Source organism: Blennius ocellaris, assembly GCF_963422515.1.
Source record: "Blennius ocellaris genome assembly, chromosome: 17".
NCBI classification, from domain to species: domain Eukaryota; kingdom Metazoa; phylum Chordata; class Actinopteri; order Blenniiformes; family Blenniidae; genus Blennius; species Blennius ocellaris.
The window spans coordinates 17,351,664-17,369,023 of record NC_137666.1 but is presented as its reverse complement, the minus strand read 5'-3'; the positions used below and the strand labels follow the sequence as shown (position 1 = coordinate 17,369,023).

The 17,360-nt window shown below is 44.0% G+C and overlaps 2 protein-coding genes across 2 annotated transcripts; both read right to left on the bottom strand.

The window, feature by feature from the left end:
- Positions 1 to 2,464: 2,464 nt before the first annotated feature.
- On the bottom strand, positions 2,465 to 3,580 carry LOC308142319 (uncharacterized protein; the record flags this gene model as incomplete). Its single annotated transcript, XM_080512667.1, has 2 exons — positions 2,465 to 2,689; positions 2,840 to 3,580. 2 exons carry the CDS (start codon positions 3,578 to 3,580, stop codon positions 2,465 to 2,467), a joined length of 966 nt encoding a protein of 321 aa, XP_080368793.1.
- Positions 3,581 to 6,900: 3,320 nt separating this feature from the next.
- Positions 6,901 to 16,305, bottom strand: LOC308142901 (synapse differentiation-inducing gene protein 1-like; the record flags this gene model as incomplete). The annotated part of the gene is made up of 3 exons (XM_080513512.1): positions 6,901 to 8,129; positions 8,802 to 8,939; positions 15,880 to 16,305. 3 exons carry the CDS (start codon positions 16,303 to 16,305, stop codon positions 7,971 to 7,973), a joined length of 723 nt encoding a protein of 240 aa, XP_080369638.1. The 3' UTR covers positions 6,901 to 7,970.
- Between the last annotated feature and the right edge of the window lie 1,055 nt (positions 16,306 to 17,360).

The following is a 17,360-nucleotide window of genomic DNA, read 5'->3' as shown; positions in this document are numbered from 1 at the left end:
GTGTGGGGGGGGGGTACTTAACCGAGTGCACATTTCTAGATCTAAACTAATGTAAATCAGTTAAAACCTGACTTGGTACTGTTGATATTGTGTCATTTCTTCAGGTTTTTAACTTCAATATCACATTTTTTTCTCCATTGGCTTAATGTTAATATAAGTATACCACAGCATTTACCTACACCTAAAGAAATAATAAAAAAATCCAACCTAAAAATTCTAAAGCTGATATTACATGACGTTTAAACACGATGTTTGATATTCTGTTATCAGGAGACTGATGGCACAAAAAGTGAGGAGACTCAAGTGATGATTATGGCTGAATGGTTGTAGCAGGGAGGCGATTAGGCCCCTGATGTGAATCAGGTGTGCTGCCTCACTTCTCTGCCCATAAAAGGAGGAGCTGCCCGGACACATGGTGTGACAGGCAGAGGAGACACAGGCAGGACTGCACAGTCTGCCTGGGAGAGTTTTGAGTTTGGTTTGGTTTTCATTTATTGAACAAAGAATGATTTTGGAAGCTCCTGATTCTGTGGGAGAACTGTCAGGTTCCCCCACGATACTAAGATTAAAATAGTGTCTGTTATAATAGTGCTTGAAAGAATATGTTGCATTAATCAATCACTACTGCCAGGACTGCACATATAGTGCGTGTCCCCCAATGTTCTCTTTGCTCATTGCATGCGATCCGTCTATTTGTTGAAGTCAGACTTCAACCTGCGGCTGCCTTTCGGAAAGTTTGTGTCCACGTGGAGGCGGATGACTAATAAAAAAAATCAGTTTGCTGCTGGTGGTCTGAGCTGCGGATGCAGTGTTTGTATGCATGTACGAGTGAGCTGAACAGGCGTGGGTGAAGCTTCCTATCTGTTGAGAGAGAGAGAGAGGGAGGGAGAAAACGCATGCAGTGCTGCACTTTCTGGCAGAGCGAGCCCACTTGAGCGGCCCATACAGCTCCCATTGATGGGAGCGGCACTTTCGCCCCCGTCTGCCCCCTCCAGCGGCATTTGGTGCATTAGAGATTTGCTCGGGAAGAGAATAAACAGGCGAGGGCAGGCTGTATATTCCCACCCGTGAGACTTGCTTACTTTGCCATCCGCTCCAGAGCTTAGTCTGAGAAGGTGAAGACACCGTTGTGGGAGGATGACCCCTCCCATCCCCCCAACCCCCCCCCATCCTGAAGGTTTTTGAGATTCATAGACAAAGTAAATGTCGGAAATAATTAGGCCTCGTTTAGGCAACAATGTTTTCAAGTGAAATCGGAGAACTTCTGTTCAGTTTTACGATTCAATGTTTTGTGCCACGCATACTGGACTCTGCACTAGGCTAAACTAGTCGGACACAGATGACAAGAAATGGCTTTCATGGCAGTAATTACGATTTCTACCTGGCATAAACTCCTCCGATACAAATATTGACTGGAAATACGATGTTCCCGGTGGTCAACTGGCCGGTTGGCATCCCAGTACAAATACCAGGGGTCATCATGACTTTATTGTGATACCCATTCAATAGATTCAATTGCAAATTAGACCATTCCAATTGAGATTTAAAGAATTCAAATTCACTTCCTGCTGGACCAAGGTTTATCCCATACATATTGAAGGTTGTTTACCAAGCAGAAATGATGCTGCATTCAAATTAAAATAGGAAAAGTAGATGAGAAAACAAGGAGGAAGGAAGGAGTCCAGTCTGCTTTCCTTTATTTCCTCCAGTGGCAGGACAGTTCACCTGTCAAACATTTTCACCTGCGTGACTGGACGTCCTCTTTTAACACCTCCCCGTCACCGACACACCCATTTCATTGCAAGAACCTCCGTCTAGGTGCCCACCACAATAAAATATAAAATAATGCTACTCCTCATATGGTAATTAAAAAAAATTATAGCATGAGTGATTTTTGTTTTTTCATTTTTATTTATTTGCATTATTTTTTTATTGTCTTTCTGGAGGCAACAAAACTTGACAAAAACACGAAACGACCTATTTTCTTCATCTGTGCTTAGTTACTGATTGATCGATGCAGGATCGTAAACTGCGGGAGGAAATGTTTTTTTCTGAACTAGTACTAAAAGAGAGTAAACACAACATGATAGTTACAGTAATTAAGTAGCAATGCAAACGGAGGTCACAACACAATAATAGGTTTGCTCATGTCCTGTAAAAACAGCATTGAACTTCATAATAATGTACTTGGTTTTTCTATAATCAGTTATTGAGGTGTAATGTTCAGCATTTTCAGGGTAAGGCTGCTTCCTATTTTGGATTTTGAAAGGAGGTGTGTGTGTGTGTGTGTGTGTGTGTGTGTGTGTGTGTGTGTGTGTGTGTGTGTGTGTGTGTGTGTGTGTGTGTGTGTGTGTGTGTGTGTGTGTGTGTGTGTGTGTGTGTGTGTGTGTGTGTGTGTGTGCATTGTATTAAAGTTCAGAAGAAGAAAGTGAGGAAGAGAAAAGTAGTTAGCGAACATATTTATTTAGTTCACGCTCCGTCTCCTTGCTCCTCCTTCAGCCTCCTCTGAGCTCCGTCTTTTTGGACGCGTGGAGCTGAGTGCCATCAGCTGGAGGAGCTTGTCCACGAGGACCTTCGTGTCCAGGTTAGGCCAGTCCATTGCTCCTCGGGTTTGCCGAAGCAGCTCCAACTTCAGCTCCTCCTCCGCAGCTTCAGGTTGGCTGGACGTTTCAGGTTCCTTGGCACGGAGCTGGAATAAAAATCGTGAAAAGTGTCATTGAGTTAGTTTTAAAGGCTCTTCACTTTTATTCACTGATGCCACCATCACTGAAACCGGTCCAGATCCAGGCAAAATGAAAATAGCTAAAGTTGTGTGAAATGTTGGAAATAAAATATCTACCTTACGGTGCTCCCACGCCGCCAGAGGCTCGGTTGGGAGGGTTCTGCGGAGAGCCTCATTGTCTTTGGTCAGCTGGGCGACCTGCTGCTGGTGACGTTTGAGCAGAGCTTCCTCCTTGGCCGCCATTTCTTTCTCCCTCATGCCCCAACGGACCTCCCAGTGTCTATTGCTGTCCGCACAGAGTTTCTCATTGAGAGTCTTAAACAGGTTGTACTGCTTCTCCTTGGCAGCTTTAGAGGCGAGAGCTTCTCTCAGGAGGTGGTCTTTCTCCTCCATCCTGGAGGCCATCAGTTCTTGTTTGGTCTCGGGCTTTTGAGCTGCCGGAGCCTCTTTTAGAGTTTTTAACTCTGATTTGAGCTGGGACACCTGCTGCTCATGATCTTTTCGGAGCTCTTCCTCCTTTGCAGCCACCCGTCTCTCTTGAATGTCCCAGCGACACTCCCAGTTTTTATTGCTGTCCAAACGCATCTTGTCGGTGAACGCTTTCAGGTGGCTGTATCTTTTCTCCGCTTGGTTTTTGGCTGCCAGCGCTTCCTTGAGCAGGCGGTCCTTTTCTTCCAGCTGGGAAGCCATCAGGTGTTGCTTAGCCTCCAAAGCCTTCACCTGGGTCTCCTGCTCATGGTGTAAGCTGCTGAAGCTCTTTAGTAGCTCCATATTGTGCTGGCGATAATGGAAGAGGGCCTCACGCAGAGACCGAATCCTCAGGGAATCTCTCCCTCGGCGGCCCTCGTTGTTCTCCATCTGCTTCTTGCTATGACTCTTGGTGTCTATAGTTGAAAGAAAAATTGTCAAACACTGAACCTGTAGCGGATGTTGGAGAAATGCAGCTCCACCCTGATCACTTCTGAGCTCAATTGTTTGTAAAAGTGGTCACATGCCAGACAGCAGCACAAAACCTTCGAAAAATATTCAATCTGTACTCTACTTTTTATAGACAGATGTAGCTGAGTGTTTAAACACAGATAACAAAGGAGGTTAAGCATAATTTTAACATTTCTGAATTAATTTTGAGCGTGGCTGCCGCGAGGTGCTGGCTAGCATACCAGCCATAGGGACACTGCCCAGTGAGTTAAAATAGCAATATCTCTTAAGTGTGTCTGAGAGAGAGAGGTGATACATATATGTGTGTAATAATAATATTTGTGGAAAAAGTAACAGTAATAGTGAGAAAGTAGACGTAAAACTGCAGGTGTTTATCTCTGTTGCCATGGAGACGGCCTCCGTTCACATGTTTGCTTTAGCAGCGAGCGTCAAGCCATGATGGATTTGTAGCCTCCAACAAATGTTATTCGATAGTCGCGTGACCAATTTTTAAGGATTTTGTAACTTACAACATCAGTTTTATAGTGTGAAATGTTACTTTTCCCACTTTCTTAGTTAAAACTTGGATGCGCTTGGAGTTTTCAGTATTTTAAACTCTGATTGGAAACATTTTAGTTTAAACTCTTGTTACTGTGTTTACATTTCTTTTTGAGTTGCTTTCATGGTTTAACTGAAGTCAATAAAGTGTAAGATTAACTAAAAGCATACAGCATAATTCCAAAACAACGCAATCTCATATGGCAACGCAGCAACATTTGCATTAAGTGACATAAGTTGATCAGACAATTTAAAATAAACAGTGTAAATATCAGTGGGTCATCACTTACTTTGGTTATTGAAGGCTGGATAGCACTGTTTTTTTGTGTCAAAGTCTCGAAGCGATGCTCTGCTCGTGCCCTCGACCTCTCGCTCTGCTGCCTCCGGCGACACTAAATGCTAGCGGGGCTAACAGCTAGCAGCGTTAGGTCTAACTGACGCTTACCTGGAAGCTTCCGGAAGTTCCATCAGCAACGATGTCTCGACAGTGAATGTGTCAAAAACATTGGTTTTCTGTAACTGCAAAGTCAAGCTTATTTGGGGAAAAATTATACTTTTAAATTACTTATATTTCTGCCATTATTAATGTTCATTTAAAAATGGAAACAATTAAAAAAAAATTCTAATTTTTAAAAGTTTGTTGACATATATGTATATATTGATAATTATATTATTTATATTAATTAATGATATGTTATCTGTCAAACATTTTCACCTGCAATAATATTTTTTGTGTATTATAGCTACGATAGATAAATGAATTCATGAAAGGTGTCACTCTGAATCCTGATTTTTTTTCTGTGCCCATGTAAAGCTTCTGAAGTTATGAGCAATTCCGTTTTTTTGTCACCTCCGTTTCGTGAGGGATGAACAAAGTCACCTTTGAGTGAGTCCAACACAAAGTAATGTTGGTATTTTCCAACATTATACGCTGCAGGTTCTGGTCACTCCATGTCATCTCCTGTTGTTTACTCTGTCAGGCAGCGGATACGTCTTTGCTATGAGACAAAATCATGGTTTAGCAACGCAGTAACACGGCCTGCGAGCGGGAAAGTAGTGGTCTTCTAATTATTGCTTTTGTAAAAAGAATCCATAACTTTAATCGTTAAAAAAAAGAGAAAAAAAAGAAGTATTCAGATTACAGTGCCACGTTACTTGTAATGTATTACTGCCCATCAGTGGGAGGCATCCCTTTGTGAAGTCCACGACACGCCAGGTCGATCCAGGTCAGGGAAGGGAAGTGAAGTGATGCTCTCATTTTGTTGTGGCATCCCGGCTGCAGAGGAGCAGGGACTGTTCCGGAGGCTCGTAGCAGTCTGGCAGCCAAAGTCACCTCCAGGATCGACGGCGAATGATGCCAAAAAGACAGTGACGAGACATGCCAGTTGCTGCACGGGCCTGTGCCTGCAATAACAAACAGTCAATATAGTGCTTGGCGGGCGACAATAAGCCGTGACAGGAAGCTCTAACCCCACAATCTGCCTCGTGTTCACTGGTTCCCAACCTTTTGTTGTCAGATTTAACACGACAGACCTGTCAGCCAGCCGCGGTTCCCTTTAATCACCCAACGAATGAAAGACATGTTTGTACAGTCCTTACAACAGAAATGATATTGATGTAGAAACTATTATAACCAGTTTGCAAATGTAATTCTAAAGACAATTAAAAGATTTTCGCTCACGGTTCAGCTGCTATAACCTATAGTTGTTATGCTTGAGTTGTCACATCGACATTTACTGTATCCTACCTGTAACAATATGAGAGTCTTTAACAAGGCTTTTTCAAATCTTGTAACCATGAAGACAGTAATTATATTTGGCTGCACATGGGCGTGCTTAACAATGTGCTTAAATGTGCAGAACTCCTCGGATGTTTCTTGGTTATAGGCAGTTTTACATACAGCAGGGCTGCCATACATTTTAGTTCAGGGGCCACATGCAGTCCAATTTCATCTTGAATTGACTGGTAAAATAATTCCTTAATAATAATTTTGAACATTAAAGGTTTTTTGTGTTATGGCGCCAAGTATACATGGTTAAAATGTCCACGTTTTCACAAAACTCAACCATTACTACTAAAAATGCCTATAATCTCAATACAAAATTAATTTTAATGTATCCCGGTGGAAAACACAAAGCCAGCAGCTTACAAAAACCTATACTTTTTTTCACAGCTTGATTTGTTTTCTCTCAAGTTCTGGGGGAAAAAAACAAGACAATAATAAACATGTTGAGGTCAAAATACTCATTATTGCCTTTGATTGCTAATTGTCGTTTCCTGCGCAAAGCAATAAACCCAACTTGCTCATCCGCAAGGGAGTGGGAAGTGAAAATAAAAATTTGAATTTTGGAGAGAACCAGTACATGGACAAACATAAATAACATATTTGTTATCCAGCTGATCTAACATGCAGCCAGTTGAAGTTGAACTTGTATTTTCTTTAGTTTAAAATTGATCAAAGATAATCTCTATTCTAATGTGTTTGCTTACATGATAAAAGTCTGCGATAAGGGTCTACAAAGCAAAGCAGTGTGTTATGGTGAATCCCTCTATGCCTTATCTATAGGGCTAATAGGAACTGACAACAGGCAATTAGCTGGGCTGACCCATGTGGCCCTTTCTCTTTACCTCTCGGAGTGAAAATAAATGAGGGGACGTGAGACACGGCCGAGTGTTTTTATTATTCATGCCAAATTAATTTATTGATTAAATTTACAGTACACAATAGACACTAAGTACCATTTTGTCCGCTGCTCAGCAGCTTTGTGTACACTCTCAACCTGTTAATTTGTTTGTCTTTCTTTCATTTAAGTCACATAAAAATCAACAGTGGGACTGTTTTTTTTTTTTTCTTCCTTCCCAAGAAACTCATTTACACTGGATAATTCACAATTTGCAATCGTCTTTACAGATAATACATCCACTATAAAGGTTGAAATAAAAATGCTGTCAATGATGATTGTGGTAAAAGGTAGGTAGTATTTTTTTTTATTTTTTTTTTTTTACTTCCTTCAGTTCTTTTTCTCTCAGGGATGTTTAGTTGAAAATGCAAAACTTTTGTTGTATTTTGGGGGTTTGTTTACAAGGCAACGGTGCTCAGAGCCACAGAAAACACATCTTTTTGAAAACGGCTCCCAAGGTGGAACTCTCAGAAATTGTTCTGACACCGTCGTCTCGTAAACGGGGAAAAAGCAACTTTTCTGAGACGCTGCTACTGTGCATGCGCACCACGTCTTCTGCACATTCAGTTCAGTCAATGTGATAGTAATCCAACTTGGATGTCTCCATACGAATGTCCGTCTTCTCCCACTCTTAGTGTTTATAGCGTATCGTCCTCTGCCTGCGTCCACGTGTCATTTACTCACTCGTGGCCCAAGATGAAAACTATAACAGTTTCTGCCGTTTTCATGGAAACGTTTTCAAAATGTCGCGGTGTGAACGCAAAAATGCAAAACTGTTCCTTTTTTACCGGAAATATTGTCGCGTAAACGGGGCAGCACAGTCTTACATAGTAGATATCTTTCCCAGCTGTGGTTTCTTCTTTTACTCCCTGTAATATCTCGGTGGGAGTTTTTGAAACGGGATCAATATGTAGTCTTGAGTAATACTCCTTCCACACGAACTGCCGTCTCTTCAGCCTCTTTCTCTGCATTTGTCCTTTCTGTTGTCATCGCTTCTTCTTTTCCCGAAAGAGATTTGGCCGAGCCTTCTCCTTCCTCCCGTCGTGCCTCCTCTTCCTCTCCATCTCATCCAGAAGCGGGCGGTCTCTGTGCTATACATGTCCGGGCTTGGACAGGTAGGCTATGAGGGCCACAACCACCCCCACGTACATCCCCGTGCCGATGGTGATGGAAAGCGCGGCCAGGAATAGGGCTCTTCTGGAGCTCATCCCGGCTCTGGAGAAGTCTCCCTTAGCGATGGCCTTGCCAGTCTGACGAAACAAAGCAGAGAGCAAAATGAGCTGGTGTGTTACTCATCAGCTCCGAGTGTGTGAGTAGGTGTTAAGCCACAGTTAAAAGAGAGAAAACAAGAAATGCTCTGAGGGAGCCATTAGTTACCATGGCAATTAGGTCATTATCCCTCTGACAGTGACAAATGTGTTGTTTGGCTGTTTTGGGTTCCTATCATAAAATGAGCCTGACCTTTATTTATTCTTCTGACACATTATTTTCTGTTCCAGTATAATTGCCTCTGCAATTATTGTGAAAGATGTTGCAAAAGTACTCAGATATGCTGTATTATGTTTGAGGTTGCAGGGCTTTAACCCTCCTGCTTTCAGATCCATGAGATGCTGTAATTGCAAATGAAATCTAAGCTACAGTACGAAAGACACATTCTCACACACAGTTTCTAAAAAAAAAAAAAACGAGTCGTGAACCAAAACCTCAGCATTTTATGGCTTCCCGGAGTGAACGCGGATGAATGACAAGTGGGCCGAACCTGCTGAATTTACACAGTCAGTCATCTGAAACAACCACACGCAGGGTCACAGGGTGGAAAATGGGCTGTGGTAGCACTTGTCTGAGTGCTTGTGCTCACTGACCTTAAATAGAACGCAGCGTAATCACGCTTAATGACAAGCTTGAGGTGTCTGGGCCTTTACCTTGTGAGAGTAGTAAAAGGCAACGATGCCCAGGGGCCAGAAGCAGCAGAGCATGGAGAAGATGGTTAGGCCCAAGTAGTCTCGAGGGGGCAGCACGATGAAGTTGTCCTCACTCTCACTGTCACTGGAGCTGTCACTCTGTAAGACAGCAGGTGAATGAAGAATGATTAACCGAGAGGAAAAGGAGGCGCCAGTGCTATTTAAAGCACGGTTTATGTCGGCGCTGTTCAAAGTGTGGGGCGGACCTCCTCCTGGGGGGGGGGGGGGGTTAATCACAGAGCTGGCATCGGAACAGGTGAGATGATTTTCAGTACAAAATATTTAATGTAACAAACATGACAGCTGAAAATCAAGACGATCTATTGAAGTGTGACATCACTTCCCCACTGCGTGAGAAGCCCCCAGAGAGTTAACACTGTTAATCACATTCAACCCATTCACACACAACAATGAAAATGGCTTCCATGAAAGGAACTCAGTCCATCCAGTGCGAGAAATCTGGGGTTCAGTGTCTTGCTCAAGGGCACTTTGACACCTGAACCCACTCTACAAACCACCATTAAAAAAAATGACATCTGACGGACACAAATAATCCATTTAGCTCTATTAGCTATATGGATCAACTTGTGTGTTCCCTAATGTGCATAATACTGTTGGGATTTATGGTTGTAATTAGCATTAATAATTACTGTAAGTAATGGATTACTGAAAGTAATAGACCTTGGAGGGTCAGTGTGAGTGGGTGTAATGACCTCGAACGGACACAAGAGGGAGGCAGGCGTCTGGTTCGAGGCAGTGACCGTAACGACCACTAGGGGCGCAGCGGCGCATGGAGGGAGAATGCAATGACTCGACGTGTCCACCAAGTGGCGGCCTCTCAAGAGATTCCAGTCACCCACGCGGCCACCAGAGGCGCTCGGCGCACTCTTTCTGGACAGCGTGACGTCGCTGTTCTCAACGGCTAGTGAGCCTGCTTGGAGCCCGGTCTCGTGTCCGAGAAATCCCAGGGACAGTGAACTACACCCGGCCCCAGAAGCGCCATGGAGAAGCGCAAGGGAACAGCTGGAGCTGAGTTGCGCAATGTTAGTGGGGAGAGAAGAGAGAGAGAAGGACAGATCCTACTGTGTGTCCAACTCTGCACAATGTCTCAGCGTGTCCACAGAGTCTAGATATGAGAGTTAAGCAGGATCCAGACTCCAGGAGCAGAGGGGCAGGCTGAGAGAGCGAGCTGCACAGTGCGGAGGTTCGAGTGGATGTGAATCCAACACGCAGACACAGATTGTTTGAAAACACAGGATCAGCGTCCCTGAGTTCAAACACAATAATAAAACACACAGCAATATTAAAGTCACGTTATTCTAATTGCCTGCCCAGACTCTAAGCCTTACTTAGTTGGACGAGGGTGAACATGCTTCTGTGGCCGGTTGAAGTTCGTTGATTTCCGGCCCCGGGCTTGTTTTCTCTGGCGTCCTAGGGAAAGGAGACTGAACTGGTCTGTGGACAGGGGGAAAGTCCACGGGATGATCCGAGGAGTGATCAAGCGCTTCTTTTGAGGAGGGGAAGAAGAAGCGGGGTTCAGGTCTGCATGCGGGAGTGCGCGGTGGCAGCGCACACTCAGGATCCGGTGAAGAAGGAAGAAAAAAGGAAAAACAAAAGTAATTCCACGGTGGTTCTCGGCTCGTCCAGCGAGGTGAAGAACTCCGGGCCCGGTCAGCGTGTTAACACATGTGGTACTTCGTCTCCGTCTCGAAGCACATTCGACTTGGAAGAGGTCTGTTTACCTTCGCGGGTGGATTTTATACCGCTTCGCTTGGTTCCGGGTTCCCGCTGTGCCCAGGGCAATGTGGACCAATCCTGAGGGAGGGCCCGCCCCGGAGTTTCTGGCTGGTGAAGGAGCTCTTGGGCTCCCCTGCCGTTGGCCTCCAGTGTTGCACCTTGAAGGGGTGGAGGACCCCGGGGGGGGGGGGATCACGTGGCCAATTTTTCTTAGCCTGAGCCTGTGGTCTCTTTGTTCTTACAACGTGGACCCCCCTCCCCCCTTCCATGAGGTTGAGTGGCCCAACAATACTGTGCACCTTGTATCTGGACCCATTGGTACATATTTTTCAAAGTTTCTATCTTGGACTTGCTGATGTGTTTATTATTGTTTGAAAGAGGTGCAAGCTGGCTCCAACTTCAACACTGCCTTTTGTTTGTAGACTTTAGAATTATACATTTTCTGTGTTGTTCCTCAAAACTTCACTTTGTGATCCATCATCTCCTTCTTTCCCCATTTTTTTTCATCCAAATTCCGATTTGAAAACGCCACATTTTTTTGTTTGTGGGAGCGCAGCGCTTCATCGAATCACTGAAAGCAAGTGAACATTCAAGTGTAGTTTACTGTAAAACCGATCCGTCTGTTGCTAACAGCCTAAGTGAGCATGTTTTATGCAGAATCATAGTCAATTAGACCCATAGCCTCACATAGAAATTCTAAATAAAAAACCCATCAAATGAGCACAACAAGATTTATGTTTTTTTTTATTGCCACTTATCAATAATACCTCATAATTTAAAGTTGGAGGAAGGGTACAATGTGTTTTCAGCTCTCAGAGGCCCTGTTTACACGTCAATGTTTCAAGTGGAAACACATTGTTTTTTTGTTTTTGTTTCAGAAAAGTTTTGCGCGTACAGAACAATGTTATGGAAAACCATGTCCGTCTATATGGAAACGGCAGAAAAGCTGGAAACAATGTAGTTTTCATGTTGGGCCAGAAGTTGATGCCTTTGGTTGTTTTTGTAATAAAACCACAATTATATGCAGAGAACAAGAACACAAGAACAAGAACACAGACATTTGTATGGGCAGACGACCACGTTGGATTGTTATTACTTGTGACTCTCAACTATAAAACTGCTAAGTTCCAGGAGAATATGGATGGATGGATGGATGGATGGATGAATGGATGGATAGATAGATATGCATAATAAAATGTTACTCAATGCTGCAGTGAAAATTGTTGCAAGAAGAACTATTTACTATGTCTATGAAGCACAGGAGCAGCATTTCTGAAAAATTGCGTTTTCTTCCATTTCCATGTAGATGGAGTTTTTTTTAAAAACGTTCCTCTTCGGGAGCTGTTTTAAAATATTGTATTTTCAGTGGCACCAAGCACTGTTTTCTTGTGAACGAGCACCCAAAACGCAACAAAGGTTTTCACTTGAAAATTAGTAAATGATGCTATAGTGGCAGTTCACACTCCCACATTTTGAAAACTGTTGCAAATACAAATATTACAGCAAAGAAATTTGTGCTTTGAATGAAGCAAGTAGCCGTGACTCTGATGTCCCTGTAATGACAAGGTTAGATTGACGAGTCAATCGTTGCAGTGTTTGTTGGAGATTTGTCTTGTGTTCTCGCTTGTACCCAACCTTCCCTCTGCCGCCACCCGCCCACCCGCCCACCCGCTGGCCACTGTGTCTGCCCTCCTTCCACAACCGCCCAGGACAGGATGTGCTCAGTCAGCCAGAGAGGATTTGGTGCCTCTGTCAACACCCATGAGCGGCCTGACAGATAACGCGGGATTAACGGATTGTTCCATCATCGCGAGGTGACAGGAGAAACAGCAAGAAGACAGTGTCATTTATGTGCTAAATTGCTTCAACAGCCTGAGAGACCTCCGCAGACTTTCCTTAATGCAGCCGGCGCCTCACAAGACGGGGATGTTCCCCGGGCTCCCAATACCGTGCGTTGCTATTGCAACGAGGGGCCACGGGGGCTGAGTGGGCTAATGAATGATAGATTCAAATGCCAGTCAGACGACGTGGGTTCATGGAGTAGGCAGCCAGGATGGCGTCGTGTCTGCATGGGTGACCTTAACAGAACGTGTTCTTTCTGTCCTGCAGATGTTTGTCTGAATACACAGCGCCCGTGAGGAACAGGTTTCATTTGTTAGCCCTGCTGCCTTCCGGGATCAATCAAATCCCGGAAAAGGAAGGCACAAAACAGAAATCAATATGTAAGCCAGCGACTGAAGCAGCCGTTTCAGCGGTAATTAAAGAACAGTCAGGGAGGTGAACGAGAAGAAAGAAACTGTGAATGATCATGGACAGGCACGTTTCCAGGCATGTTGTGCACAATTTTCTCTTTGAGCTCCCAAATCCGATCCACATCCATCAAACCACGGGATTACAATGTAATTACCTGGACCTACTTCTGTGAAGATTCAGAGACGAGTGGACGATGTGAGCGCCATGAAACAAACAGTTTACTGGAGCCACCTTTGCCAGGAGAAGATTATGAGGCACCCTGTTTTCTGCTTTATGAGCCCCGTCCACCTGGACAGCCGGGTGCGATCCATCAAAACAGCAGCTGGTCGTAACCACATAATCTGACATCACATGAATAAACCGGTGAGCAACAACAGCCGTAATCTTCTTTCATCTTCGTCGCAGGACCTGATAACGGACCTGAGTGACGGCTGGGGATCGGAGCCCGGGCCCGGTCTGCCAGTATAACTGATGGGGCTCCACTGTGGCACAGTGCCTTTAACAAGCCTGTCACAGCTCTCTCCGAGGCCTCGTTAGCGTCCGCAGCGGACAGTCCGCTCAGCGCCGGGGCGCCCGCAGACCTGTGCACCCTGTTAGCCGGGCCAATCACAGCGGCATCATGCATGGAGTCTTGTTATTTGTTGAAGGCAATTTATTATCTTCCGTCACACTGATGTCAAATAGAAACTGACACAGACTAGAAGGCATTCTTTTTTCTTCTCCCGGTGGCTCAACGGCTGGAACAGTGGGGGAAAAGAAAAATATGCCTGCCACAGACGATATCCTGAAATACAGGAAGCCTTCCAAGCTGAGCTCTGTACCTTCCTTTTTTTTTTTTTTATCTCCTCAGCCGTAAAATGCCTCTTAATGTTGGATTTGCTGCTATGGAAAGCTGCTCGGCACTGGCACATGTGGCACTGTTTGTGTGTTTTAATGATTCACACATGAATCTTGGCTTTAAAACGCAAGACTGAAGACTCTGTATTTTAATTACAAAAATCTCATCAGGCAATTAATTTTCCCGAGGAGGGCACCAAAAAAAATTGATCAAGGTTCAAGCTGTTTACACAATTCTCCTCAACATGAGTATATGTCTTATTAAAAGCTTCATTACGGATTGTTTTGATCAGCACCTGCTCCTACTCTGTGTCAGACATGTTCTTGTATTTCTTTATGTGTATATCTGATGGTGGTGCTTCAAATTCAGTGAAGTTAGGTAAAGCTGTGCCGACAAATATAAACCGCACACCTTATAAATAAATATAAATATATTACAATAAAAAGCTGCCACATTGCATGGAGCATACAAATGTATTTCTTTTCATAGAGTATCATCTGAACTTGTAACGGCTAACATTCAAACTTACTTTGTCATTTTAATGTGTTTTTATTAAAAGAACGAATCGGTTAAACATCTACATTTGAACAAAATCATGAAAAACATGCCCGATCCCCCAGAAATCCATAGATGTTCACTATGGTCCCGTATCGTGACAACATTTTAAAGGGAAAATGTCAAACTTTCAATGCATTTTGGGTGTCTGTTTACATGACAACGGTGCAAGGAGACACTGAAAACTCAACTATCTGAAAATGCTCCGTTGCTGCTACTGCACACCACGGCAGTAGTGAATAGTTCTTCTGCGCATGCTTGAGTTGTTGAACTATAACAATAATGGCGGCCTCCAGAGTGTCATGTGAGTGTGGTTTCATTACAAAAACAAATGACAGCATCCACTAGTGGCCCATCACGAAAATGACAGTTTTCAGTGTTTCTTCCATTTGTATGGACGTTGTCTCCAAAACGCTGGCATGCAAATGCAAAAATTATGCGTTATGACTTGAAAAGTTGTCATACTAGAGCCTAAGTTTGATTTGAATAGTAAGTTCTCACTTCTCACTTTATTCTAGGACAACTAGACTACCTCTAATCAAACCCTCACCTCAACTAAAATCTTTGACTCGACTCATAACATATATTCATTAAAAAGATTGATAATCTTTGTCATAAAGATTTCTGTTTTCAAGGTTGGCAAATTGTGAGTGTGTGAGCAAATTCCAGACCCTACAACAAAGACGGCACCCACGTACAGACTCACCGAGGAGGAAACAAAATGAATGCATGTGAAAAAAAGTCTCATATTTCAACCAGAAGCTCAGCTTCTCATCCGACCACTGTTCGTCTGATTCATTTGCTTCTCACGAATTGTCATAAAATAACTTTAGCTGTGGGCTCACCTGCTCCGGCAGCCATGAATCAGCGAACTCCTGCTTAATACCCTCAAAGCACGACATCACTTATGGCATTAATGGTGGTCGCTTCCATGTTTCTATCTATCTGCCAGGCCTCCGAGTGACAAGAGCTGGTACGATCGTCAGACCAGTTAGGGTGCTATACTTCTTGTTCTGCCAGCTCCGAGCCCTGAGTCTTCAAGCATCCCTGAGTGAAATTACATTCTCACCCCTTCTGAAAAGACTTTGCTCTTTTTGCTGTCGTGTTTTGTTTTTTGGAGGTCTATGCTTGAAAGAATGTGGCGATGATAAAGTCAGAAGTGTCACATATTTATTTTAGAATGCAATTATACAACAAAAGCATACAATCACTCCGCGCTGCATTAGAAAGGCTCCAGCAAATTGACCATTTATAGTACAGAGTGAGAAATGAGTGTGAATCACACTGGCACTCTATTAGAACACCAAATGAAATAATAAGCATCACTGGAGTATACGCACCATGACTCATTTTCTGTTGAAAGATGGCCCTGACAGTTACAAGTAAGTGTTGAAACGCCTCTAATTTCATACAGCTACTCAATATTCTAATTACTCTGTCAAACACTGCCAAACGGTGCTCGCTTGCATCACTTTTTATGTGGTTACAGTAATTATTTTTATCTATCTCGCAGCAGAAGTGAAAGCTATGAAGTGTAACCATTACCACGGCTACAAAGTTTAAAGTTCAGCTGAGTGTTTGGCTGACGTGTCCCTGCACTGCGATGTGAGTCTATGCAGATGATGTTGTAACGTTCTGCTCCGTGCGACGTCTCACCTCGTACTCGGGACACTGCTCCTCCTCCACGTCGTACGACACCGTCTGGATCTTCAAGTCCTTCTCTCCCTGTAAGCTGCCCACCGCGTTCTCGGCGGAAACTCCGTCCGACACGGCGTCCTTGCTCTCGGTAAACGTGGTCTCGAAGCTCTCGCTCTTGGAGTCCTTGCTGTGGAGGCTGACGTCGTCCTTGTACAGGATGAAGTTGGGCCTGTAGAAGGCCTCCACCGCCAGGTGAAGGGACGTCGCGTCCAGGAACTGCTGAGTTTTGTGCTTGTCGCTGGCCCCGGTGTAGTAGTAGCCGATCAGATTGTCCTGATATGGCGGGCTCGAGTAGTCACACTGGTAGCCCTGGTAGTCGTTGTGGACAGCGTGCCTGCTGGTTTTGTCCAGCAGGGGGTTCTGGAGCTCGCTCAGGCTCTCCATGGTTGGTGGCTGGTTTCGACTCTAGTGGATGAAAGGATGCTGTCCGCGGATCTGGCAGGCTTGAAGCTGGAAGAACAAACGACATCAAGTTGTAGTAACATAACAGTGTTTTCACATTTTATTCAGAAAAATCTCGATCAAGTTACAGAATAGTAAACCAAAGTAATGAAGAATTCTGCTTCTTTATTAATAATGCACCCTGAAGGACTTGAGTTTAGTGCCGGAGATTTTTCATCTCGTTCGGCAATCAGCATTCCTCTCACAAGCTCCCATCACTCTGAGCCATAAAATCACCATCTGCTTTACGTTCAACTGTTGCATCTCACTCGCTCCGTTTCATAAACATGTAGGAGAAAATATCTTCATGTCACGGCTGCCTGTACTGAAAATTGAGCAGGAAAAAAAAGGTGCAGCAGGTGTCTCCATACTGTGCAATTCACAGTTGTGTGTGTGTGTGTGTGTGTGTGTGTGTGTGTGTGTGTGTGTGTGTGTGTGTGTGTGTGTGTGTGTGTGTGTGTGTGTGTGTGTGTGTGTGTGTGTGTGTGTGTGTGTGTGTGTGAGCCCTCGTCTCTGGTTTGAAATGCAGCAGAAGAGCAGGACATGAGATATGCCACAAAATCAGAAGAAGTTTGTATTAAATTTCAGAAATAATTATGAAAGTCAGTCACTAAGGCAACCGGATCGCTAATGGAAAAGGCGTGAGCATGTCCAGATTTGAGCAAGTAAGCTTAATTTATATTACAAATCAGCCGCCAAGAACCTCCTTCATTAGGTTAATCTCTCCTCCCATGACTAAAGAATAAAATACGTCTGCTGCATTATGTCTTGCTAATTCATTTCATGTTCATATGGTAAAAGTCACAAGCCACCTAAGACGAATGCAGCACTTCTTTATGGATGGGAAAAAAAATGTAGCAGGGTTTGATTTATGAGGTTCAGGAGTGAGTCATACAAAATGAAATATGGACACATGGGCTCGAGAAAAACAATAATAACAACACAAATCGTGTCCTCATATTAAAATCTGCTCTCGGACCTGCACTCTGCTCTCAGGA